The sequence below is a fragment of the Pimephales promelas genome, chromosome 3, assembly GCF_988280905.1.
Source record: "Pimephales promelas chromosome 3, fPimPro1.hap1.1, whole genome shotgun sequence".
Taxonomy (NCBI): domain Eukaryota; kingdom Metazoa; phylum Chordata; class Actinopteri; order Cypriniformes; family Leuciscidae; genus Pimephales; species Pimephales promelas.
Genome location: NC_142771.1, coordinates 629,081 through 653,963, shown reverse-complemented (window position 1 = coordinate 653,963; position 24,883 = coordinate 629,081). Strand labels below are relative to the sequence as shown.

The 24,883-nt window shown below is 43.1% G+C and overlaps 1 protein-coding gene across 1 annotated transcript; it reads left to right on the top strand.

Moving 5' to 3' along the window:
• Window positions 1–11,118: 11,118 nt before the first annotated feature.
• On the top strand, window positions 11,119–19,887 carry LOC120468251 (uncharacterized). Its single transcript, XM_089129334.1, has 9 exons — window positions 11,119–11,179; window positions 16,967–17,281; window positions 17,990–18,203; window positions 18,272–18,363; window positions 18,784–18,933; window positions 19,142–19,170; window positions 19,262–19,336; window positions 19,453–19,521; window positions 19,631–19,887. Exons 1-9 carry the CDS (start codon window positions 11,119–11,121, stop codon window positions 19,736–19,738), a joined length of 1,113 nt encoding a protein of 370 aa, XP_088985460.1. The 3' UTR covers window positions 19,739–19,887.
• Window positions 19,888–24,883: the final 4,996 nt, after the last annotated feature.

Here is a 24,883-nt window from a genome sequence, read left to right as displayed (position 1 = left end):
AATGGTGTCCTTCACAAACAAAGCTGTATATCTCATGGAGGGGAGCAACTGGCCCAACAAACCGCCGCGGCCAATGCCCTGTACTCGGACTTCTCCAAGGCGAATAATTTATGCAGATCAGAGTTCTCTCCTCAAGTCCATATACAGCAGCCACTGAGGGCAGGACAGTTCTGCCTAGAGATCAAGACGATTCTCCTCAGCCCATGAGGGCACCGTCTGTTGATTCACGAGGTGACCTTCTGCATTCTCATTCTGTCAGTCACAAAGAGATTATCTCACTGACAATCTAGGAGACCTGAGACTACCAGGCCTCGGCAACTCGGCTAACTTCAAGTCATCCTTTCTCTTCTTATGAACCAACTCAATCCCAACACAAGCTAGCCCATCAAGAAGATGCTACATATCCTCAACCTGGTATTAGGCACATAGATAGACCACGTGGTTACTACAACACAGACCACTGAGGCCATAACTATATGTCCATTGACCAAAGAAATCGCAACCAATATCCCGCAGCTGTTCAGTTTATGCCTCAGGACTATAGTCAAGAGACAGCAGCTACGTATGGGACTTATAAAGATCATAGTCTGAACTGCAAACCCGTGCGCTATTTCCCTTCCACTGAACCATATGGTTATCAGCAACCTTATCATGGGATTCCAGCTACAAGTCCAGTCTATCAAGATGAGAGACTTTCTCCAAGGGATACATTAGCTCACCATGCACATGAGACACTAAGACAACTATGGTCAATCAGCCATCCTAATCCTACAGACAAATCAAGCTTCTTGACCCCCACGACAGTACGCAGATTACGCTCAGCCTGAGACATATCAGCCATACCACCCAGTATGCCCTCCTTCTCTTCCATATCCTCATGTAGAGCCCACCTACAGAGGTCCTATCCCCACCATTTCTGATTTTTGCAGTGAAGATCCCAGAGAGTTTGCATGACTCAAAATTGCACTGGAGAATTTGCTACCTGCCGAGGCTACAGAACGTTTCAAGTACCAAATACTCGTTGATCTGAAACAGGAGAATGCCTTGCTCATTGCAGACTCGTACGTCAACAGCAGGTACCCATACACCAACACCATGAGGTCTCTAACTGCACTTTATGGTCAACCACATCAACTCGCACTACAAAGAATTGCAGAATTGATGGATGGCCCAAAAATCAGGAGTGGTGACACTAAATCTTTGAGAATGGTTGCCCTCAATGTGCGTGCATGAGTTGGAATGCTGCACCAACTTGGAGCTAAAGGATGGACAGAGCTCAAATGTGGGTCACATGTTTCACGTCTCCTTGCCAAATTGCCTCATGATCTTAAAGCAAACTTCAGACGGTTTGTTAACCCCATTCAGAACCCAGTTCCAACACTGATAGAACTCAGCGATTGGCTTGAATATGAGCTCAGAATACAAGAGGATGAGTCACAGTACGTTAGTAATGTAAGCAGAGCCTACTCTCAGCCACAGAGAGAACAGCAAAGGAATTGCAAGCCGGTTCAACGATTTGCTACTGTCTTGGATGGTGGCGAACAGAGTAAACCAGCAAGTGTTACAGCAGTCAAGAAGGAGAAATCGACAAAGTACTGCCCCTTCTCCAACACTGTGCAGCATTACTTCAATCAGTGCGCTAATTTCAAACTGCTGAATCGAGATCAAGTGGAGTCTTGGCTGAAGTCAAATCAGAAGTGCTTTAGGTGTGGCCGTGACCACCAGATCTCACAATGCAATCTTAAAGCCAAATGTGAAAAGAGATATTTAGAAATACTGCATGACTTCAATGCCAAAGGTAAACATGAAACACAAGCTTCAGCAGAAAACGGTTGTCTTGTGAACTCAGAAGTAGAGACTTTGTATATGGACAGACCAACTGCAGGCAGCAAAGTTCTTTTGAAGGTCAGCCGAGTGATCTTGAGAAATGGAGAGAAGGAACTTGACACATACGCTATATTGGATGACGGATCAGAGAAGACAATGTTACTGTATGAAGCAGCACAGCAACTTGATCTTCAAGGACTTCCTGAAGATATAGCCCTCCGTACTGTGAGACAAGACATACGGGTTGTTCATGGGGTGGCTGTTTCATTCTCAGTAGCTTCTGCATTTCAGCCAAACAAATCCTTCACTATTGAAAGAGCTTTTACAGCCAAAGAACTGAGCCTCACAAAACACACTTACCCTGTTAAGTTGCTGCAGAAGAAATACAGATATCTGCAAGGTCTGCCCATTCCCTCAATGCAGCAGGCTCAACCATTCTTACTCATTGGCTCAGATTATCCACATTTAATCACAGCTACTGAGCCAGTTCGTCTCTGACCTCCTGGCGGTCCTGCCGCTGTGAAAGCCAGACTCGGGTGGACTCTGCAGGGCCCCTCAATTGAGATGGCGCCATAGCCAGATTCTAATTGAAAATTTCTGGAAATGTTTCATATGGCATTACCTCCCTGACTTGCAACAACGACAAAAATGGCAAAGAGAATCAGACAACCTTCAAATTGGTGAAGTTGTGGTGATTGTGGACTAGCAAGCACCCAGAGCCTTATGGCAAATAGGTACTGTAGCCAAAGTCATTCCCGGACAAGATGGACGAGTCCGCACAGCGGTAGTGAATGTCAAAGACAAAAGTTACACGAGGCCTGTGGCTCGTCTGATTAAACTGCCTGCCCTACCTGATGACACCAGCAAAGACTAATAAGCCTTTTCTCTAATTACAAATTTGTTAAAGAAATTCGGGGGCGGGTGTGCAAAAGGCTAAGCTTCAATGACGCTGGTGCCCTCTGCTGGACATTTAATTTGTTGCACTTTAGTATATACTTATCTCAGAATCAATTTTCGGACAAACATGTGGCACACCTGAACCCAGCAGTAGGGGAGGGATGCAGGTTTTGTGGAGAGGAAGAAAATCTAGAACATTTGTTTTTAAATTGTTAAAGACTGGAAGGTCTTTCTGAAGTTCTTAATAGATTGTTTCAAGTTTTTGGTGAAGATTTCTCAGAGGAAGTTTTTATAGGGGGTGTGAAATATAATTTTTCAAAAAGAAGGAAGATGTGTCTGTTAAATTATTTAACAGGAACTGCAAAATTGACAATATGGAAAACCAGGAAAAATCAAGGATTGCAGCATAAAAGTATTAATGTTGACGTGATGTTTTTGAAATTAGTGGCTGGTAGACTAAAGATAGAATTTGCATACTATAGTCTTGTAAATAATAAGAAGGGTTTCAGTGATATGTGGTGTGTTAATGATGCTTTGTGTTGGTTACGATGGAAATTTGGTTTTGGAATTTTAATGTGTTTTTTTTTTCCATATATACAAATAATGTTATTTGTTGAATATTAAGTGTTTTAAATAAAGTTTTGTAAAACTCTCTCTCTCTCTCCTCTGGTGCGCAATCTAAACTCAAGTAAAACTCATTGGGTGCAACACTCCACTACGGTTCCGGGTGTGATGGAAACATGCCCGTACTGATTAGCGCTAATGCATTGCAGGTGTGAGAGAGAGAGGAGCGGCGCTCACACAGGCTCCCTGTTTCATAAGCCACGATATAAAAGGGGCATTCAGAGAGTGTTTGGGGTGCGTTCGGTGGGTGTACAGAGTGTCAGGAGTCCAAAGGGTTGACAAGATCAGACATTAAAGTGGGTTGACTCTGGGCAGTGCTGGATACAGGCTTCCTTGGAAAAATCGTTGGGGTGTGGAGATCACCCATTTGAGGCTGCTGGGTCAGAGTGATCGTTTGTGGGAAGACCGCTGGACCGAGCTAGGACTGGATCTGTGCTGTGGAAGGAGAGAGGAAAGATAAGTGAATTGTTTTCATCTTATGAACATTTGAACCGTTTGAAGAGGATACAGTGAATGTGGATCTGACTGTTGGAGGAGCTATGTGTTTCAGAGTGTGATGAGGAGGAATTAAAAGTGAAACCCCTGTAAACGAGCGCAACGGACGGAGTGGGGCCTCTGTCCAACCCTATCGTGTGAGTGAATTGCAGTGCTTTTGCCTTATTGATACACATTGATTTATTGCTGTGGAATTGAAGTGAACACAAGTGTGCTGTGTCTTTGTTGAGAAGTGGCCCTTATCCATGCTTACATGTTCGTGGAAGGTTATTATATCTGCCCCCCGTCAGAAGCCCAGAGTGATACAGTGAACTGAAGAGAGAGTACTGTGTACTGTGAATATCCCCACCTGTTCTACGTGCTGTTTGAGCCCAGAAGCACACAGCATCGCTGGTAAAGTAACCTTATGACTCACTGTCTCCCTATTGTGAACTGAAGAGAGAGTACTGTGTACTGTGAATATCCTCACCTGCCATACTTACTGTCTGAGTCTGGAAGTCTGCAGCACCGCTGGGGGAAGAGTAAGCTTTTAATCCACTGCTTCATTACTGTGCACCAACGAGAGAACCCTGTACTGTGAAGAATCCTTACCTGTCATACTTACTCTTGGGTCTGGAAGTCTGCAGCACCGCTGGGGAGAAGTAAGCTTCAACCCCCCTGGTCCATCATCGTACATCGACGAGAGTATCTTGAACTGTGAGAAACCCTTGGTGTAATAAAGATTGTTACTCCTTTGAAACTTATCTCTGTCTCCGGGTCCTCTGTTGTGTGCCTGTGGTGTCGGCTCCTCACGGTGGTGACTCAGTTAGAGGGGGGTGGTTGGTCACCCGAGCGTTCCTCCCCTCGACCTGTGACATCACCATAGTAACTTTGATCTGTTTGAATATTTTTATCGTCTTTAATACATGATTCTAAAGGATGAATTAAAATACCCGGTATTTTTTTTTTAAAATAAATAATAAATTATTAAAGGTGCATTGCGCAACATTTCATGTTAAAAATAGCCGTTTTCTAACCCATACATGCTTAAACACTTGCCTGATGGGCTGAATGAGCCCTTCTCTGATCACTGAGATCGCCTCTATAATCCTGTACAGTAAAATAAATTAGAGGGATTCGGGCTCGAATCTGAGACTGGCCGTGACGTCATGCGCGTTCACGCTCTCCTGGCTATGTGCCTATGTCTTGCAGGGGGAGTGTATTCGCCACCATTCTCCGTATCAGAGAAGACGACTCGAGCGACACAACTTTAGTCAACTTTCCACAAAAGTTGAAGATGGATTCAAAGTGGCTGTTTAGCCTACATCTGGTCACTTCATGCGTTTTCTGTGATCGGATAGCTATTCGATCGTGAAAAGACCAGGTTGCCCTCCGAAATGCATTCGAGACGGATTTGAATCCGATCGCTCAAATCACTTGAGGACGTGGTCTGGGCCGTATTCCAGACAAAACTGGACAAGTGTAAATGCATCTGGTTGTTGAAAGCAGGCTATAGGTTATGTCATGTTATTTTAGTCATATATGACGACGCACATCACCTCAGATGAGCAGCTGAGCGTCTATTCATAAAGCCAGCGCGCCTCAATCTATCGCAAATCAAAGTGAAAATAAGTCGCAGACTCTTAACACTACCATCTTCATTAAAAGTAAAGAAATGAAATGATCTTACCAGGGCTGTTGCCGTTCTCTCTTATTGCTGTCTTTGCTGATTTTGAAATTAGCCGATGATTAATAAAATACAGCTCACATCTGTTGCTTTCGGTGACGTGCACTTCATGAATTCTGTAGCCTATATAGCGCGGGAATTGAAGATCAGATTATATCCGTTTTGCAAAAACACATTTATGTTTGCATGTGTAATGGAGTCGTTTTGATAAATCAGATAGCTATCCGATCTGAGAAAACGCATTGTGGCCAGGCGTAAACAGCCCCAAAGAGACCGGCTTGTAGTTCATTCCAAACCCCAACGCAAACTCCACATGAGACAAAGAAAATATAACTTCAGTCTGTCCAGTGCCAGTCGTCGGAATAAGACGAGAGTCAACATCGGGAAGGCTTTCAACAAACTGAGAGATCTCCGGTCGGCTCTAGGGCTCAAACGGGTCCTATACAAAGTAATAACTTATATTGTTCATGAACGTGTTTCCATAATTATAGGATACAGTAAGCAATTAAAACAGTTCAATATAGAGATAGATGGAAACTTGTTTTCTACTACCCCTGTTTTCCCCTCACACACACACACACACATAAGTGTGTACTCGAATGCCTTTCCTTTCATATATTTTAAATGACCTGCAGATTTATATCTGTATTACCTCATTATGACTGTAACAAAATATGTGTGCCGGCTGATGCTCCTTTGGTTATGAACAGCTCGTGCAAACGTACAATCAGTATGTGTATGTGTGTGTGAGCGCGCACGCAGTTTCACTTGTCGCCAGAGGGGCGTAGTTCTGCAAAAACTCAGATACTTGCATTTAGCTCCTTTAAAATTTAATAATAATTATTAATCTTTTTTTCTTTTTTTTTTTTTTTGGATCCGGGGCTATAAAAAATCACATCCGGGGCTGAAGCCCTGAATGCCCATGTCTAACGACGCGCCTGGTCTGTATCATGAGCAGTGAAGGGAGGAAAGTGCTTGAAGAATGGAAGACTCAGTTTGCGGTCAACGAGTGAGATGGACAGCCTTTCTGCTTGCTCTGGAATAAAATACTGTCAAATAATGTCAACAAGCATTTCGATACCACACATGAAACTCTTGACATGAAATACCCATCTGGATCTCAGGAAAGAGCTTTAAAGATAACTAGTCTTGAATAAATCCCATTGTTGAACAGAATACATGCGAGCTAGCTTAAAAGTGTCTCAGGCCGTGACATTAGCAACGTTAAAAATGTCCCGGCTCCTTGCTAAACACAACAAACCATTCAGTGACGGAGAGCTGGTCAAGAACTCACAATGTCTGTTTGATGACCTGAGCAACAAGAGCGAGATCATTCACAGGATAAAACGTTTACAGCTCAGCAATGACACAGTTACTCGTCGAATCTCTGAAATGTCTGAGAATTTGACAGAACAGCTAAAAACTAAGCTAGCCACAGCTTCAGCACTCAGTTTGGCTGCGGATGAATCGACGGACATCGGAGATGTTGCTCAGTTTTGCATTTGGGGGAGATGTGTGTATTCTGAGTCTTTTGAGGTTACAGAAGATTTATTGGCATTGAAGTCGCTACAAGAACGAACAAGACGAGGACATTAATGAAGCACTTAGTGAAGCATGCAAAGACATGAACGTACCCGAACCCTCAGTTGTCTCCATCACTACCGACGGTGCGCCCTCAATGACGGGAAAACTCAAGGGTCTCGTTGCTGAAATGAGGAAAATCTCCCCTGACTTGTTGGCATTTCACTGTATTGTAGATCAACAAGCACTATTGAGCAAGTTAGTGGATGGAGACTTCGTGGAGGTTATGAACACTGTGGTCAAGCTGGTCAACTTCATTCGAGCGCGGCCTCTAATGCTCTGCCGTTTTATGACGTTGTTGGGCGAACTGGACATAAGCTTACGGAGACCTCATCCTGCACAGTGAAGTGAGATGGCTAAGTCGTGGAAAAGTCTTGCATCGCTTTCTGGCTGTACTCCCCGAGATTGTCAACTTTCTTAATGAAAGATTTCCAGTCTTGAGAGACAACGAGTGGAAAACAAACGTTGCTTTTCTTTCTTTCAAACATTTTTCTTTCTTTCAAGGCTGTATCTCAATACTAGTCCTACTTGATCTTAGCGCTGCGTTCGACACTATAGATCATATAATACTCTTGGATCGACTACAAAACTTCACCGGTGTCCAGGGACAGGCATTAAGCTGGTTTAGAATCGTACTTATCGGACCGTTCTCATTTTGTCTGTTTAAATGGGAAAAAATCAAAGATAACGTCAGTAGACTATGGAGTACCGCAAGGATCGGTTTTAGGCCCTCTGCTATTCTCAATATATATGCTGCCACTTGGTAATATTATAAGAAAACATGGAATTAATTTCCACTGTTACGCTGACGACACTCAATTATATATTTCATCACGACCAGATGAAAACACTAACTCATCTAAAATGACAGAGTGTCTCAAAGATATAAAATGCTGGATGACGCGTAATTTCCTGCTATTAAATTCAGATAAAACGGAGGTATTACTTATTGGTCCAAAAAACTACTCACAAAACCTCTCACAATACAACTTTAATATAGACGGATGTCCTGTTACTTTATCCACTACAGTAAAAGACCTGGGTGTTATACTAGACCGCAACTTGTCGTTCGAAAATCATATTTCATATGTTACAAGAACAGCCTTTTTCCACCTTAGAAACATTGCTAAGCTACGTAACATGCTATCTATTTCTGATGCTGAAAAATTAGTTCACGGATTCATGACCTCGAGACTAGATTACTGTAATGCTTTATTAGCCGGTTGTCCTGCATCCTCAATAAACAAGCTACAGTTAGTACAAAATGCAGCTGCTAGAGTTCTTACTAGGTCAAGAAAATATGATCATATAACACCGATTTTATCATCTCTACACTGGTTACCTATTAAGTTCCGCATCAACTACAAAGTACTACTACTGACCTATAAAGCCCTAAATGGTTTAGCACCTATGTACTTAAGGGACCTTCCTTCGCCCTACAATCCACCGCGTTCCTTAAGATCACTAAATTCAAGGCTTCTGGTCATTCCTAGGATATCGAAGTCCAGTAAAGGAGGGAGGGCGTTCTCGCATTTAGCTCCAAAACTCTGGAATGGCCTTCCCGATACGGTCCGAGCCTCTGACTCGCTGACACAGTTTAAAACTAGATTAAAGACGCATCTCTTTAGTCAAGCATTCACATAATGCTTACCTTCTAGTCCTCTGTTATGCCATACGGAACCGTTTGCCACTGAAACTGCTTAACGCACCAGTGGGGCTCGACAGCCTCTTAGACAAACGGGTCGGCGCGTATGGTTGGGTTGCGGAGAGTTCGGGTTACGGAGAGTTTGTGAGTTATAACGGAAATCATTATGAACATCAGCTATGCTAATTATTTCCCATCTGCCTTTCTGCTGTTATCTCGGGACGCTTGTCCCGAGAAAAATGGCGTTCGTCAGGTCCAGTTTTGTGTCCAGCCTCTCACAGGGATTTCGGATGCCCCAACGCCTGTGATGAGACGACTCAACGCCTGTGATGAGACGACTCAACGCCTGCGATATGTTATGGCGCCGTTTGATTCATAAACAATATTTATATTTAATATTTATATTTAAACAATATGAATGTAAGCCAGAGGAGAACTGGCCCCCGACTGAGCCTGGGTTCTCCCAAGGTTTTTTCTCCATCCAATCTGATGGAGTTTTGGTTCCTTGCCACTGTCGCCTTGCTTTTGGCTTGCTTTGAGCTTGCTCAGTTGGGGTTATTTAGTGTTTAGCAATGTTGTTGATCTGTGTTGTGCTACTTTCATGTTATCACTGTGAAGCTGCTTTGATACAATCTGTATTGTGAAAAGCGCTATATAAATAAATGTGACTTGACTTGACAAGTTCGTTGTCTGAATATTACACTGAATGAGGAGACACGTGAAATTCACTCAACTACATTCATTCAAATGTAACACATTAAACATCACCGCCGATTAACAACCACGTATATAAACTAGCACTAAACAATATTATCCCTTATAGATTAGAATAGTATTAATACTTTAACCAGTTATGTGGTGGACTTTAGTATTTATGCTAACCATGTGCTCAACATGACAAACTCATGACTCAGTATTCATATAGCAAAACAACTGCGTTAAACACGCGCACAACTCGTTCATATTATTAACAGTGTTTTATGCTTAAATCCGAAGTGTTTTTTTTTCCATTATAATTTGCAGTTACCTTGTTAGTAACAAGACAATGAAGAGAAGGACGCATTTGTCTCTGCATTTACTACGAATGAAGCATCACTAGCGCGCGGGTTACTATGCAATGCGTGCGACGACGTTTGCATGGCTGAATGTCTTCCTCTTATCTGAGTTACAAAGTATTTTTTTAAATAATCCATGCGATCACTCCCGTCCCGTGTGATAACCAATCCATTTTAAATTAACTCAAATACAATACTTCAACTTTCCATATCCACCCCAGCCCGTTTACCTTCAGGAGTCAGAAGGCCTACTGTCCTCGCTTAACTGTCAGACGGCGGGCGCGTGCGAGTCGAAGGCGGATCGACGTCATCTTGTTCCTATGCCAGACACCAAACCATGTGCTGAAATTTCCTAAAAACTGTGGGTCAGATGGGGTGCACTGCCCAGAACCTGCCTAACTAATCAAGTTAACTTGAATATCACAGTCAGGTGTGTGTATGAGGAACTAGGTTTTGTGTAAATCATTGAAATAAAAATATTAGCAACACTGAACCAATCAAATTAACAGTGAATTTGTAAATGGGTTGCAGCAACTATAGCAAACATTTCTTGGACAGGAAAAGATGAGCAACTCAGAAGTGTTTTCTGAATGTGTGAGAGTTCACAGCCGTCCGCCTAAACTGGGTTCACAGATGATGTTGTGTGTGGGTGTTTAACAGTGCGGTCAAACTAACTGAGTTCTCAACGCCAGCGAAGACATACTTCTGAAACACCATTACTGTGGACAGCAAGTTCGGTCCGACACTCGTGAAGTGTGTGCAGATACTTTCTGTTTCACCAAACTGAGCTGATGTTAATCTTCAAAATACCTTAAACTGTTTTAGTATTAATTGTATACAAGTTAGTCGTGAATATTGGAAACCTTTTTAGAAACAAACCAATTGTATCACTAATAATGTCATTTTTTTTCTAGATTTTAGCGTCATGCGATAAACTGCTAAAAGAAAGAAGTGAGAGTAACAGTAATTCTCTTGTGTGCAAAAGTAGCCAATAAACTGTTCAGATCAGATGTGTGTTGAGACAGTGCTGTTAACAGCATATGCACTTCTCACATGTTTCACACACACACACACACACACACCCACACACACACACACACACACACACACACACACACACACACACACACAGAGAGAGAGAGCAACACTTCACTGTCATGGACTGACAGTGTCACTATAGCAACAGATGTCAAAAGTTCATCAGATAAGATGAAGTTAATAACCACAGGAGGAGCTGATGATGATTAAAGGAGGAGCTGTAACTATATATAATGAAGAGGAAGAGCTGTCACTATATCTAATGAAGAGGAAGACGGACAGAAGCAGAAATGTCTGATCAGTGTGATCTGTGTCTGCTGGGACTGATCATTCTCTCTTCACTTCTCACAGGTAAAGAAATCTGTATTTTCTCTAAACACATTTAGTGGAATTAGTCTGGAAAGAGTTGATTTGAACATGCTCAGTTTATTCTTGCACACATTCACATTGTGATCTCAGAGTTGTGTATTGATACACACACGTTATACAAAAAGATACACTTGAGAATCGATCATCCGTTTATTCGTCAACACCAAACGTTACACCACCTCGTTCGTGCTCTAACAACAACAACCGCACTTCCGGGAACTTTATAATATGAGTCCGATTTTATTCCCGGTAAACAGTCATGTGAAATCTTAAACAATATTCAGCACAGAGGTTTAATGCGCATGAACACATTTTTTGTCTTAAACTTAAACTCCAACTCTTCAAAAAAAAAAAAATGTAATAATGATCTTTCAATTCAGCATACTAACAGGACTGAACAACAACTTCCTTGAACAGAAATACGGCCTAGTATATTTTAAGAAGCTCTCGAGTCCAACTCAAAGACAGGCTGTTTTAATGGCTCTGGAAGCCCCAGACTCAATCTGAATAGTTATGCTCAGAGTGTCTCCCCCTCGATGTAACCCCTCCCCATTAAGCTCTATGATAATGTGAAGGTGTGGGTGATACAATGAGGCTGATTGGATTACCATCTATACAAGACACTGTTATGCTGATGAGATCAGGGATGGGGAATTTCCAGTAACGAGCTGAATCCTATGCCTCATTTACATGCTTTGTTTCAGAGTGTCTACACCTCTATGTAACCCCTCCCCCTTGTAAGGTATATGAACACAAAGTATTTTGCCTTTAGTCAGACTCGGCTAAGATTTTTGGATGAAGCAGACTACAGCAATGCAACAGCAATAAAGAACCCTGCTTTAAAAGATACTTCCAAGTCTCCATGCGGTGAGCTCTGCGCCGTAGATCGAACCGTTTCTGGACCCGAATAGCCAGGTCGATGAGATCGTCGAGCCGAGTAGGAACCTCCTGAATGAGGATCTCATCCTTCAACTCAGGAATGAGACCCTCCATAAAGTGAGCGACCAACGCAGGTTGATTCCAGCCGCAGGTGGTAGCGAGGGTCTGAAATTCAATAGAGAAATCAATCCCCTGCTGGAGAGCAGAAAACAGTCGAGAAGCCTGATCGATCGAAGACACGGATCTCATCCTTGAAATGCCTAAAACTGAGATGCAATCCGTCTCCACCTCCCAGTTGGCCACTCCCCATTCCCAAACCTGGAATATGTGAGGGACCTTAACCCGCTCCTTAGCATACGTCACGGCTGAAGGGAAAATACCACCTCGCACTGGGTAAGAAAGAGCGACATTGTGTTGGCTCACCCGAATAGACAGGAGGATTATTAATCCGCGGCTCCAGCGAGTCGTGAGAAGCCGGCGAGGTTGAAGGCTGGAGGAGTCTATTATGGACCTGACATGAGAGATCGGCCGTCTGAGCGACTCGAAAGCGTGTCTGGTGGCGGAAATGTCCTCCTCATGTTTGCCCAGGAGGACACCCTGGAGTTCGACTGCAGACTGGACCGAGCTGCCACTCGCTGAGTCCATGTTCTGGTCAGATCGCTCTGTGATGAGGTTAGAGAAATGAGGTTAGGACAGGACTGTAAAAACACTGGTCAATGAGTAACTGTGACATCCAACAATCTGACAACAAGACAGAGAAAGAGAGGGTTAGGCTACGTCCACATTAATCCGGATACATTTGAAAACGGGGTTTTCGTTTAAAAACGCTCTCCGTCCACACTAGCGTTTTCAGGTGTTTTCCGACGTTTCAGTGTGGATGAGAAACTTCTAAATTCACTTTACTGCGCATGCGTGAAACTTCATAAACGCTCACTGAGATGATACAGATGGGAAAATAAATAATAATCGCACAATAACAGGATAATTTTATTTAGCAAAATATCTCACCATCACGGATGCGTCCAGGTCGCATTCATTCACCATATGTTTGGTCTAAAACGCAACTGCTCTCCTGTTTTGCCGCAGGACAGCAAATGTGAGTAGACTACATTATCTGTCATCTTTGCAGTACTGTGCTATGAAGAATAGCACATATTAAGTAACATAGAAAGTAACATATTTTAGCAATAGTGTAAAAATGAATAACACATAACAGGCACAATACTGATAAACATGAATATCTATTGGTACTACATGGATCACGACTAAACTTACGTCATCGTTTTGAAATACCTCCGGTTTCACTGTCCACACTACAACGCGAAAACGGCGTTTTCAAATTTATCCACTTTGGAGAGCATTTTCCAAACGATACGTTTTTGTTGACTTAAAACAGCGTCTCAGTGTGGACGGACGGCCAAAACGGAGAGAAAAATATACGTTTTTAAACGAAAAGGTACTAGTGTGGACATGGCCTTAGAAGAAGACAAGATAATGAGAGGAGATGAGGAACAGGTGGAGAGGAATGAGCAGAATGAAAAGAGAAAACAGCTGATGTGTGTGTGTGTGTGTGTGTGTGTGTGTGTGTGTGTGTGTGTGTGTGTGTGTGTGTGTGTGTGTCCAGCAGAGGGAGACAGAGAAGGAGACAGGATCATTGTTACCATTAAACACTGAGAGAGTGAATAAGAGCGCTGAGAAACAGCAGGAGAACAGGGGAACAAATGTATTATGTGCAATGATGAGAAAGAAGAAAAATGGGTAACACTTTAAAATAATGGTCCGTATTTAAAGGGCACCTATTATGGAAAATTCACTTTTACATGGTGTTTGAACATAAATGTGTGTTGGCAGTGTGTGAGCAAAACCACCCTAGAATGATAAAAATCCACCCAGTGTTTTTTTTACAATCTCAATAAATCATATGCATTGTCTCAGAACGAGCTGTTCTGAGATCCAGCTCTTTGTGACGTAGAAAATGAGAAAGAGGTTTGATTGACAGTATGGCTGTGGCCTAGACCCCGCCCTCGGTGATCTGTACACATCATCCTCCATTGTTTCAACGACAGCCGGTAATGTCTCTTGGAAACATAACTTAAGTGTTCTGTCGTGGACAAGTGGATTAATCCTGTTGTTGTGGCTTAAAAATTAATCCTCAAGTGTGGATCGTCATCTACTGTTTGCGATCCACCGTCACATCCAGTAACAGTAAGTGTATTTTATGATTTTTGAGCAAATAGTCTTTTCAGTCGATGTCAGCCAATTCAACAACAAATGCGTCTAAAGTTGGTGTCGTCGTAGGATGTCTGTGTATATAATTTAAACCTTGTTTGTATAGTGCGTTTATAAATATATATATTTTTAAAGGTATTGTATTAAAAACCGCATATATGTTCCTGTTCTGTAAGTTAGCCATCTTCTCACATTTGCCACAGAAGCACCTGTATGACAAGTAAACATGACGCCACAGGTCCCTCGCATAAATGTAATTTCGCTTGTAAATTACGTAGCAAACTTTAACGTTGTAACGTTAGTTTAAAAAAATGCGCCAGCGTTAGTGTTTGTGTGTCTATGTGTGTGTGTGTTGCTCCACCATACTTGCAAAGAGGACGCGATTACAACGCTAAAGTACATAAATGTATCAAATAACCATACCGAGACGTACTGGTCCATTCTCATTTGTGTTTATTCTGCCGGAGTCTCTTCGTACTATTTATTTATTCCGATTCAAACGTACGCTGAATGACATTCAAAATAGCGCGTCTCTCACTCCCCTTCTGCTTAGACCGACTGCCATAGGTATCAAGTGACGCCCTCATCCAAAGGCAGGGCGAGGATATGCAGCTCATTTGCATTAAAGTGGCATGCCTCAAAACAGCTCATTTTCAAACAGGCCCCAAAATGACATTTTCAAATGGTTATAATAAATTAACTGTGGGGTATTTTGAGCTGAAACTTCACAAATACATTCTGGGGACAAATGTCCCCCACAAATGACAAAGTAACGCTTAAGTAGTTATTGAAGAGTTAACATGTTTTTCACAAATGATACAAGTTATTTCATTTTATATTTGACACATACTGTACAGGTTGTGTGAGGCACTAATATTCTAACAAACACTGTAATCTGGAAGATGTGGTTTTGGGCGTATCTGTCACGACACACACAGGAGAGAGACAGCAGATCAAATTGCAGTAAAATGTTCTTTTAATAGGGTAATCCGTAAATCATAATCCAGTCCAGGCAGGGGTCAAAATCCAATAAGGCAATTCAAATACAAAACAAGAAAAGATAAATACTAGCCTTGAAATCACACCTGCAGTGTGGGACAAATTACAACGACTCCGTACACATACTAACACAGACAGGGAATATATACACAGATCTAACAAGACTAACACAGAACAGCTGGGAACAATGATTACGGGGAACAGCTGAGTGCAATGAACAGATGAGTGACAGTGACAGACAGAATGCTGGGAAATGCAGTTCCAGAAGTACATGACACTGAGGGGAAGGAGGACATCTAGTGGACAAACAAGGGAACACAACCAGACACTGTGACATTATCGTAACATAAATGCAGCCAATTTCTTCATTAAAGATGCTAATTGTTTTTGACAAGTGATCAATGTTTATATTCATGTCCTAAAGAGAAGTCCTCTTCAGGCAGCTACTGTAATATAAAGTTATAGGTCTTTGGAGTCTGAGATATATGTGACTGACATTCAATAGAGCTCATAATAGTGAACTAATCCAATCATGAGAGCGTCAGCATCACTTCCTAATTATTTAAGGTTTATTTTTAAAAACTGTCTTTATTAGGATTATTTTATGTTTAAGTTTTAAATAAACAGAGAACATGCGTCCATCCTGGCAAGAGTAGTGGTCACAATCTCAACCTAGCTAATGTATTTGGGGGGATGTATAAACTTCATAAACTGGTTTCCACAAAGAACCCATTTGAGGCACGTGCTTCTGAAATGTTATGACCATGTTAAGAGTAAAACCCCCACAATTGTTCACTTTTTAGCCATGTTACTTTTGTGATTAGTAATTAATTGGTTATTATTTCTTAGTTCACAAGTAGTTCTCAATGATGATATATTTCTTTAGTAATAATCAAATACCTACCAAGGAACTACATTTGTACTAAATTACCTATTACTTAATGCTTAGTTAATATTGCTTCCATATTAGTTAATGGTATTAAGTTCGGTGTTAATGCAGTACTACCTATTACTTCCTGCATAGCTACTTGTTAACTACGGACCATTATTTTAAAGTGTTACCGAAAAATGTAGAAAGAAAAGTCTTCCCTATACTTCCCTACTCTATCTATCAAAAGAACAATGGCAGCGAACAGCACATGCCCCTAAACCTAGTGTGTGTAAATTAAATAAATCAGAACTAAGTGCGTCCGATGTACGTCACGTGACACCCTTTTATATATGTCGAAATAAAGCCCAGCGCATCAGCCGTTGATTAGCATTATACATACGGGAAAGTAAAAGGAGGGAGTTGTGACCCCTACAGACAACAGTGTGCCGGATGGAAGAGCCGAAGTAAACTTCACAGAACTGCAAGAAAAACAACAACGCCAAAGTTTCCTTTTCAACTGTCGAGTAATTCCCTTGATGTTTATCAAACTTACGGGAGAAAAAGCACACTGATGGTCCACATCCTCGCCGTCTAGAAGCAAAACTGCTCCAGTAACTCCATGTATCCGCGCTCGCATCAACTTACAACTCAAAGAGCGATCCAAACTCAGCCGAAACTGGGCAGCTTTACAACAGAGCTTTAACACTCTCAGATGCAGTCGAGAGGACAAATATCATCATTTAATACTTCTGTTTATATCATCATGATCACTGAGATATACTGTGTTTCAGGAACCAGTGGAGTGGAAGTGTTCATCAGTCCTGGTGTAGATGTCTCTCTGTCCTGTAATAAAGATCTTTCTGACTGCAAATCAACATCATGGACCTATTTTAACGGCTTCAGAGATTCAGGGACAGTTGAACTGATTACTGGAGGAATAAAGAATAAAGACACAGAGAGACATGAGAGACTGAGTCTGGAGTCTGACTGCTCTCTGAACATCAAGAACGTCACAGAAGAAGATTATGGATATTACAGCTGCAGACAATATGTGAACGGAGAACAAAAAGGAACTGATGCTCGTGTTTATCTGCATGTTCTTCATGGTGAGTTTATGATTATGTGTTCAATATAAAAAGAGCAGATTCTCCCTTTAAACTCAGATGATGATTGAAGAGTCTGTGATTTGTGTCTTGTGTTCAGTTTCAGTGTCTTCATCATCATCATCATCATCATCTTCATCCTCACAGACTGAGATCAGTCCAGGCCGCTCTGTGACTCTCTCCTGTCAGTTGTATTTATATTCTGGATACTCCTGTGATTATTGGGTCAGTTCTTGGGGATTTAAGCTGTTGTGGGTGAATCAGGCTGGTGTTGATCTGAAGACAGACTCCAGATATCAGATATCATCATCATCATCATCATCTCCACGTCGCTGTATCATCACTCTGACTACAACACTCCTGGATGAAGATGACAACAGAGAGTGGAGATGTCAGCTTACTCTGGGAAATCAAGTCCAGACGTCAGTCAGATACACTGTCAAGTATTCAGGTGAGGAAACAGTGTTAGAAGAGCCTCATGATGTCAGGAACACTGAGGTCTATCAGTATCACTGAACCAGAACAAACTGAGGGAACAAAAGCTTCTTTGACTCTCACAGAAGAGGAACTCAAAGCGTTGCTTCAAACTAATGAACTGCAGTGAAGTCACAGTCCAACTGTTCACTCTTTATGTAATGTGATGATCACAGTTAAAATATGATGCTCATATTGTACAGTATGAATCATCTGAACTAACATTGATCTTCACAGCTCAAGCTGATTCAACGACAGCAGTGAATCCAGTCCACATCACACACTCTCAGGATCCCTCAACTATAAACACACACGTTTCTAAAGGTACATCATCACTGTCTTTCTCACATCAGTGCTTTTCAGTGCGTAATGCTGGAGTTATCTTCAGTGTTCACTCATCTAAATATGACTGTCATATTCTACAGGACCATTGGCACATTGAGTTGTGTTAGCTTCATTTCATGGACTCGTGTGGTGTGTGTAATTAGCGTACTTATGCATATTCCATGACATGTTCAGTATAAACAGTGAGAGTCGTGTGTTGATGAAAAACTCTGGTTCTTTCACTCGATTCTCCCAGAAAGCATCAGATGAAGACGAGATGTTGAGCCGTGAAGCACACTGGGAACCATGAGTATGCAGCATGCATTGCGGCATGAAGCATGTCACCATTGTTGAGATTCATATGTTTGTGTGTGTCTAAAAATCCTGTAATATATTTAAAAATAGAAATTCAGAATGTCTGATCTGTGGCAAGAAAATATTATGTATAAAGCAAATATTAATCAGGTCAGGAATAAGATTAGTGTATTCTACTTTATGATGCTAAAAACCTATATCACCGGATCCTCTTTGTTCCTTTCTTTGCAATAAATGATGTGTTTCAGTAAACAATGTAGTTTGCTACGCCTCACCTCGTGTCCTCCTCATCCTGGATATTATTATGAAGCATCTCAACTAACATTCATCCTTTTCAGATCAAGCTGATTCAACAACACCAGGCACAAACTCTCCTGCAATCACAGGTTCATAATCACATCTTCTGTCTATAATTGTCCTCAGTCTGGCCTGTCCGTCTCTGACTCTGAGCTCGATCTCTTCTTCAGTCATAGGGATTTCTGTCGCTGCAGTCGCTGTTCTCCTTCTTGCTCTTCTCTGGCTGATCTGCAGAAAAATAGCTGGTGAGATTCACATTTACTCCTTTACAACAATTAAAAACAGTTCAGATGAGCAAACAAACACATCACATTCAGAAACATGTGGATTATATGAAATCTCCTGCTCCTGTAATGTCAATCTCAACGAGATATCAAGTCAACAATCATTTAATGCTTCAACAAACTCTGATTGTGCATAAATACTCATATTTCACGAGGCACTTGTTTTCAGATAATAAAGTCGGGACTGGCGACTCTGCGGTGAGTTCAGGAATGCAGTGATTTAGATTTGATTATTGTCTTTAAAGCTCAATAAAGTGTCATTCATGCAGTTGAACTGTTTATTCTGAAGGTCAAAGATGAGGATGAACATAAAGGGACGTATGAGACGATCAACATGTCCATTCCTCCTGATCTAAGAGCCGATGTGAGTCTCTAAATCATCAAACATTACGCTTTAAAAGCTTTTGTGTTATTCTCCATGTTATAGTGAGAGAGATGTGTGTTAAACTCGACTCTCTGTACGTTTGCATTGATGTTTAGGAGCAGACAGATGATGTGACTTATTCTGAGGTCTCTTCTTTCAACACAAAGCCAGTAAAATCACTGGATGTGAGTCGACGCCAGCACACGAGTTTGACTCTCAGATAAATGATGCTCTAATAATGGTAATAATAATCGCTGTGGTTCAAACATTGATGGACAGAATCTGTTCTTTCAGGATCATGATACCGTGACTTACGCTGCCATCAGAGGAAGAGAAGATAAACCGCAGGATCAACTTTACGCCTCTGTGAACAAGAACAAGACCTTCACAAATACACATTAATGACACAGATCATGATCACTGAGCAAAATGATGTCCAAAAGACGTCTTTTCAACGTCTTTGTCACAAAAGTCGGACGTTGAAAAGACGTCCACTGAGGGGCCGGAATGAAAGTTTTTATAACGTCTTTTTTTGACGTGTTCTGGACGTCTGAAAAAGATGTTAATGGATGCTTCGTACAAGGTTACAAACTAGTTCAAATGTGGCCATTTTCAACATTATTTATGGTCTCATTTAGACAATTTATACTGTTTCTTGACCAAATAAACACTCTCAGGATGCATTAAATTAAAACTCAAGTTTATTTCAATGTAATTTCCTTACATTGTTTAGATGGTGATATTTATTTTATTTTGAGTCACCATTGTGGTGATCAGTGTTTGCTGTAGTTGGGCGCTTGGTCCCAATAATTAGTATTCTAGCTTTTCTGTGGCTGTTGTAACTGTGTGTTTGAATAACACCATTATTGTGACAGAGAAAGCCAAGAAAATTGACTCTCATCAGCTCCTTGTTGTTGTTGATGATGGTGATGATGATGATGATGATGATGATGAAATCAACATAAAGTGGGCATTTAACGTTGTGTTTAGACTTTTGTGTTTGTATCTGGAGTTTATAACCACCAATGTTGTGGAACTGCATTAGTAGCATGGAAGTTGGACAAAAAGCAAATTTACACAATGTTTTGAGAAAATCTACCATAGAGTCACACACAGACATGAAGATTTTGCATATGATTCACAAAAATGGTGACAATAAATAAAAAAATGCTTCATGCTGCAATGCATGATGGGTAGCTTTCATAGTACAAAACATCCTCGATTCCCAGGCTTTTTTGTTTTGGTTGTCGCCGTCGTTGAGAATCATATGCAAAATCTTGATATCTTGTGTGTGACTATCTGATTCACTTTCTTAAAACATATTATACACAGTGGTCATTATAAAGTTACTGGTCCAAATAATGCAGTTCTAAAAGGTGAATAATTATTTCAGATATAAAAACAGAAGTTTAGATGTTGTTTAATGCTTGCATTGCGTTGATTTTGTCATCATCAACAAGCAGCTGAAGACAGATGATCTTTTATTTTCTTGGCTTTCTCTGCACAATCAATGGTGTTATGCAAACAGTTACAACAGCCAAAGAAAAGCTAAAGTAAGAAGAATTGGGACCAAGAGCCCAACTAAAGCAAACACTGATCACCACAATGGTGACTTAAAATGAAACAAATATCACCATCTAAACAATGTAATGAGTTTTAATTTAATGCATCCCGAGAGTGTTTATTTGGTCCAGAAACAGTATAAATTGTCTAAATGAGGCCATAAGTTATGTTGAAAACATGTCCACAATGGCCACATTTGAACTAGTTTTTAATCTTGTCCGAAGGACCCATTAACGTCTATACCGGACGTCCAGAACACGTCACAAAAAGACGTCATAAAAACTTTCATTCCGGCCCCTCAGTGGACGTCTTTTCAACGTCCGACTTTTGTGACAAAGACGTTTAAAAGACGTCTTTTGGACATCACTTTGCTCAGTGGGTGAGCTCATCACATCAGGAGCCGACGGGAAGTTTTCATCCGGTGTTTGGAGGAATGAGTGTGTGAACGAGCAGATATTTGTTGAATGTGAATCATCATCTGGTCTGTCGTCGGTCAGAGCGCAGGATCTCCTCTATATCATCACCGCTACAGTAAAGATGGAGATTATCCGCTCTGAAAACCTTCATCTTCATCATCCTCTTGCTTCAGCTTGTATATCAGCGCTTTCTTCTACAGAGAGACGTCCGTCTGAGAAGTACATCAGTGCTTTCATTATACTGCCATAAAATAGTTAAAGTAATTTTCAGTGTGTATATGTTACGAAATTAAATGTCAGTTATTGCTTTTCTCACATGTGACAATAAAGAGCAAGACAAATCATGGGTTAAAGAAAAGTGTTTGTGTCCTCCATTCCTGTAGAAACACACACAACTAAACTTGCTCTTGTTAGCTGGAAAGTTGTTTTAAAATAATAAATTCGAGAGCTTGTAGATTTGAATTTGAGAAGAAAATATTGATGTTTGTGAACTGAAATTTACCCTCATAGTTCTGATGTGAAAGTCTGAATGTTTCGATTCACACAGACCATAAACTAGTCAGACGTTCCCAACTAAGACAAAAGTGCAGCGAAGGGTTTATTATGATGAGCATTGCACTGACCTCGTACCGTATGCACACCGATGATGAGGAAACGATGGAGTCTGGTCATCTACAGCTTTCAGATGAGCTTCTGGAGACGGGGTTTCATCCCTGTTATAGGAATTAAGTCTCTGTGGTATGGGGGGCGTGGTTTAGCGCTGTCTGCAGCGGGAGAGCGGGGGAGGAGTCGAGCGGGAAATAAGCGGGTCAAGTTCAAATGATAAACACCTGTCTGTGATTGCAGCGATTGGCGTTGGGAGAGTATATGAACGGCCCAGTTGGACGCTGCGGGAGAGAGAGACTGGAGCTTGTGTGTGTGTGGACACCGTGAGCAGAAGTTTTGGAAGGAGTGATTCGTTCGATTGAGAAGGAAGCTGTGAATCAGCGGGAAAGAGGCTGTCTGACTGTATACGCAAGTTTATTGTGAAGCGCTGAGACGCTGTGGAGAGAGTTTTTGTTTTTGTTTAATAAAGCACACAAGCTCCTGTATTCGCCGACCCCTTGTCTTCTTCCATCACCTCCTTGAACCTTGAACCTTGTCACACTGGTGCCGAAACCCGGGATGGAAGAAGCAGCAGCCGCCGCCAGGAATCCTCTGTCTTCGCCGTTTGCGGAGATCATCCAGGGACTCGCGGGCTTGCACCAACAACACCAGGCAGCCCTGTTGAAGATGGAGGAGCGACAGGAACGCCGGTTCGACACGCTCCTCAAGGAACAACAGGAGGCCCGCGAGCAGTTCCGGAGCTGGGTGGACCAGGGGGTCCGGCCCCCGGCTGCGGCCCCCACGCTGCACAAGATGGGGCCGCTGGATGACCCGGAGGCCTTCTTGGACCTCTTCGAGAGGTCGGCCGCGGCCGGGAAATGGCCGGAAACTGACTGGCCGCTGCGCCTCATTCCATTGCTGTCCGGAGAGGCGCAGCTCGCCGCCCAACACCTGCCCGTCAGTAACCTCCTGGTCTACCAGGACCTTAAACGCGCCATCCTGCAGCGGGTCGGTCGGTCTCCGGAGCAAAGCCGCCAGCGGTTCCGGCCCCTAGAGCTTGGGGAGATCGGCCGGCCCTTTGTCTTCGCGCAGCAGCTCCGGGACGCCTGCCGCAAATGGCTGGTGGCCGAGGGACGCGACATCAACGGAGTCATCGAGCTGGTGGTGCTGGAGCAGTTCATTGCGAAACTGCCAAAGAAGACCGCGCAGTGGGTCCAGTGCCACCGGCCGACGTCGCTGGACCAGGCCATTACGTTGGCGGAGGATCAGCTGGTGGCGTGCCCGGGGGTCGGCGAACCCCAACCATCTTCTCTCTCTCTCTCTCTTCCCCCTCCCTCTCTCTCTTGCCCTGTCCCCGCTCCCAGGTCCCGAGGAGGAGGTCCTCCGCGTCCGGCACCCCGCTGGAGGTCCGGACCCAGCGCTGAGGCGGTCCCGGCGCCCCGCCCTCCACCTCGAAGTGGAACCCTGACTGGGAGCGTCCCTCCTTCTTCGGGCCCCGCGCTCTCCCCTCTCCAATCCCTTGACCCGTTTCCCGCCACCGGAGTGGCGGGTGAGGCCTGGGCCGGCCTGTTGGCGTTGTGGGGACCCGGGGCACTTTATTGATAGGTGTCCACTGATGGAGGTGGACACCTTCATTCGGGTCCCCTATGCGCCACAGGCTGCCCCCGATCAGACTGGGCTGTATCAGATACCTGTAAGTATCGAGGGGGTTACGTGTCAAGCTTTGGTGGATTCAGGTTGTAACCAGACCTCCATCCACCAAAGTTTGATTCAGCCTGGGGCATTGGATAAGAGCCGCGAGGTTATGGTGCGGTGTGTGCACGGCGAGGTGATGGGATATCCCGTCGTGCCAGTTGTGATCCAATTTAGGGGACAAAAGCATAGTGTGGAGGTGGCAGTTAATCCGCACCTCCGGCACCCGTTGATTCTGGGAACTAATTGGCCGGGGTTTCAATCTCTATTGGCATATTTGTGTGCGGGTGCGCCTGGGCAAAAACAACGGCAACGGGCGGGGGCGACTGTTCAGGTGGGCGAAGCTGTGCCGGGACCGTCGGCGGCGGTTTTAGGGGAACAGAGCGGGGCTGAAAATCACATCTTTTCAGACCGTGATGACTTTCCTCTGGAACAGTCCCGAGATGACACGCTGAAAAACGCGTTTGAGCAGGTCCGTGTCATCGACGGACAGCAGGTTCGGCCAGAACAGCCGCTCACGTATTTTGCCGTGATTAAAGACCGGTTGTATCGGGTGACCCAGGATACCCAGACAAAGCAAGATACAACCCAGTTGTTAGTTCCTAAGAGCCGTCGGGAAATGCTTTTCCAGGCGGCTCATTGTAATCCGATGGCTGGACACCTCGGGCAGGCAGCCACGTTAAATCGTTTAATGACCCGATTCTTTTGGCCGGGCATTCATGAGAATGTGCGCAGGTGGTGTGCGTCTTGTCATGAATGTCAGTTAGTGAACCCTCCGGCCCATAGTAAAGCACCATTGTGCCCCCTGCCGTTAGTCGAGGTCCCCTTCGAACGAATTGGCATGGACCTCATCGGGCCATTAGAGCGATCAGCACGGGGGCATCGCTTTGCACTAGTCCTGGTGGATTATGCAACGCAATACCCTGAAGCAGTCCCACTACGCAATATTTCGGCTAAAAGTGTTGCGAGTGCGCTGTTTCAATTAATCTCCCGGGTGGGAATCCCAAAAGAGATTCTCACCGATCAGGGCACGGCGTTTATGTCACGTACGATACGCGAACTATATGAATTATTGGGCATTAAATCGATTCGCACCAGCGTCTATCACCCACAAACAGACGGCCTGGTGGAACGATTTAATCGCACGTTAAAATCCATGATTCGTAAGTTCGTGCGGGAAGACGCCAAAAATTGGGATAAGTGGTTAGAACCCCTCTTGTTCGCTGTACGGGAGGTCCCCCAAGCCTCCACGGGGTTTTCCCCCTTTGAGCTTCTTTTTGGATGTCCTTAG

Bases quoted from the DNA above. Each gene is read 5' to 3' on its own strand.
- LOC120468251 (XM_089129334.1), top strand. From the start codon at position 11,119: ATGTCTGATCAGTGTGATCTGTGTCTGCTGGGACTGATCATTCTCTCT. The intron at 19,337-19,452 runs GTGAGTCTCTAA...ATTGATGTTTAG, and splicing joins CTCCTGATCTAAGAGCCGAT to GAGCAGACAGATGATGTGAC. The intron at 19,522-19,630 runs GTGAGTCGACGC...CTGTTCTTTCAG, and splicing joins AGCCAGTAAAATCACTGGAT to GATCATGATACCGTGACTTA.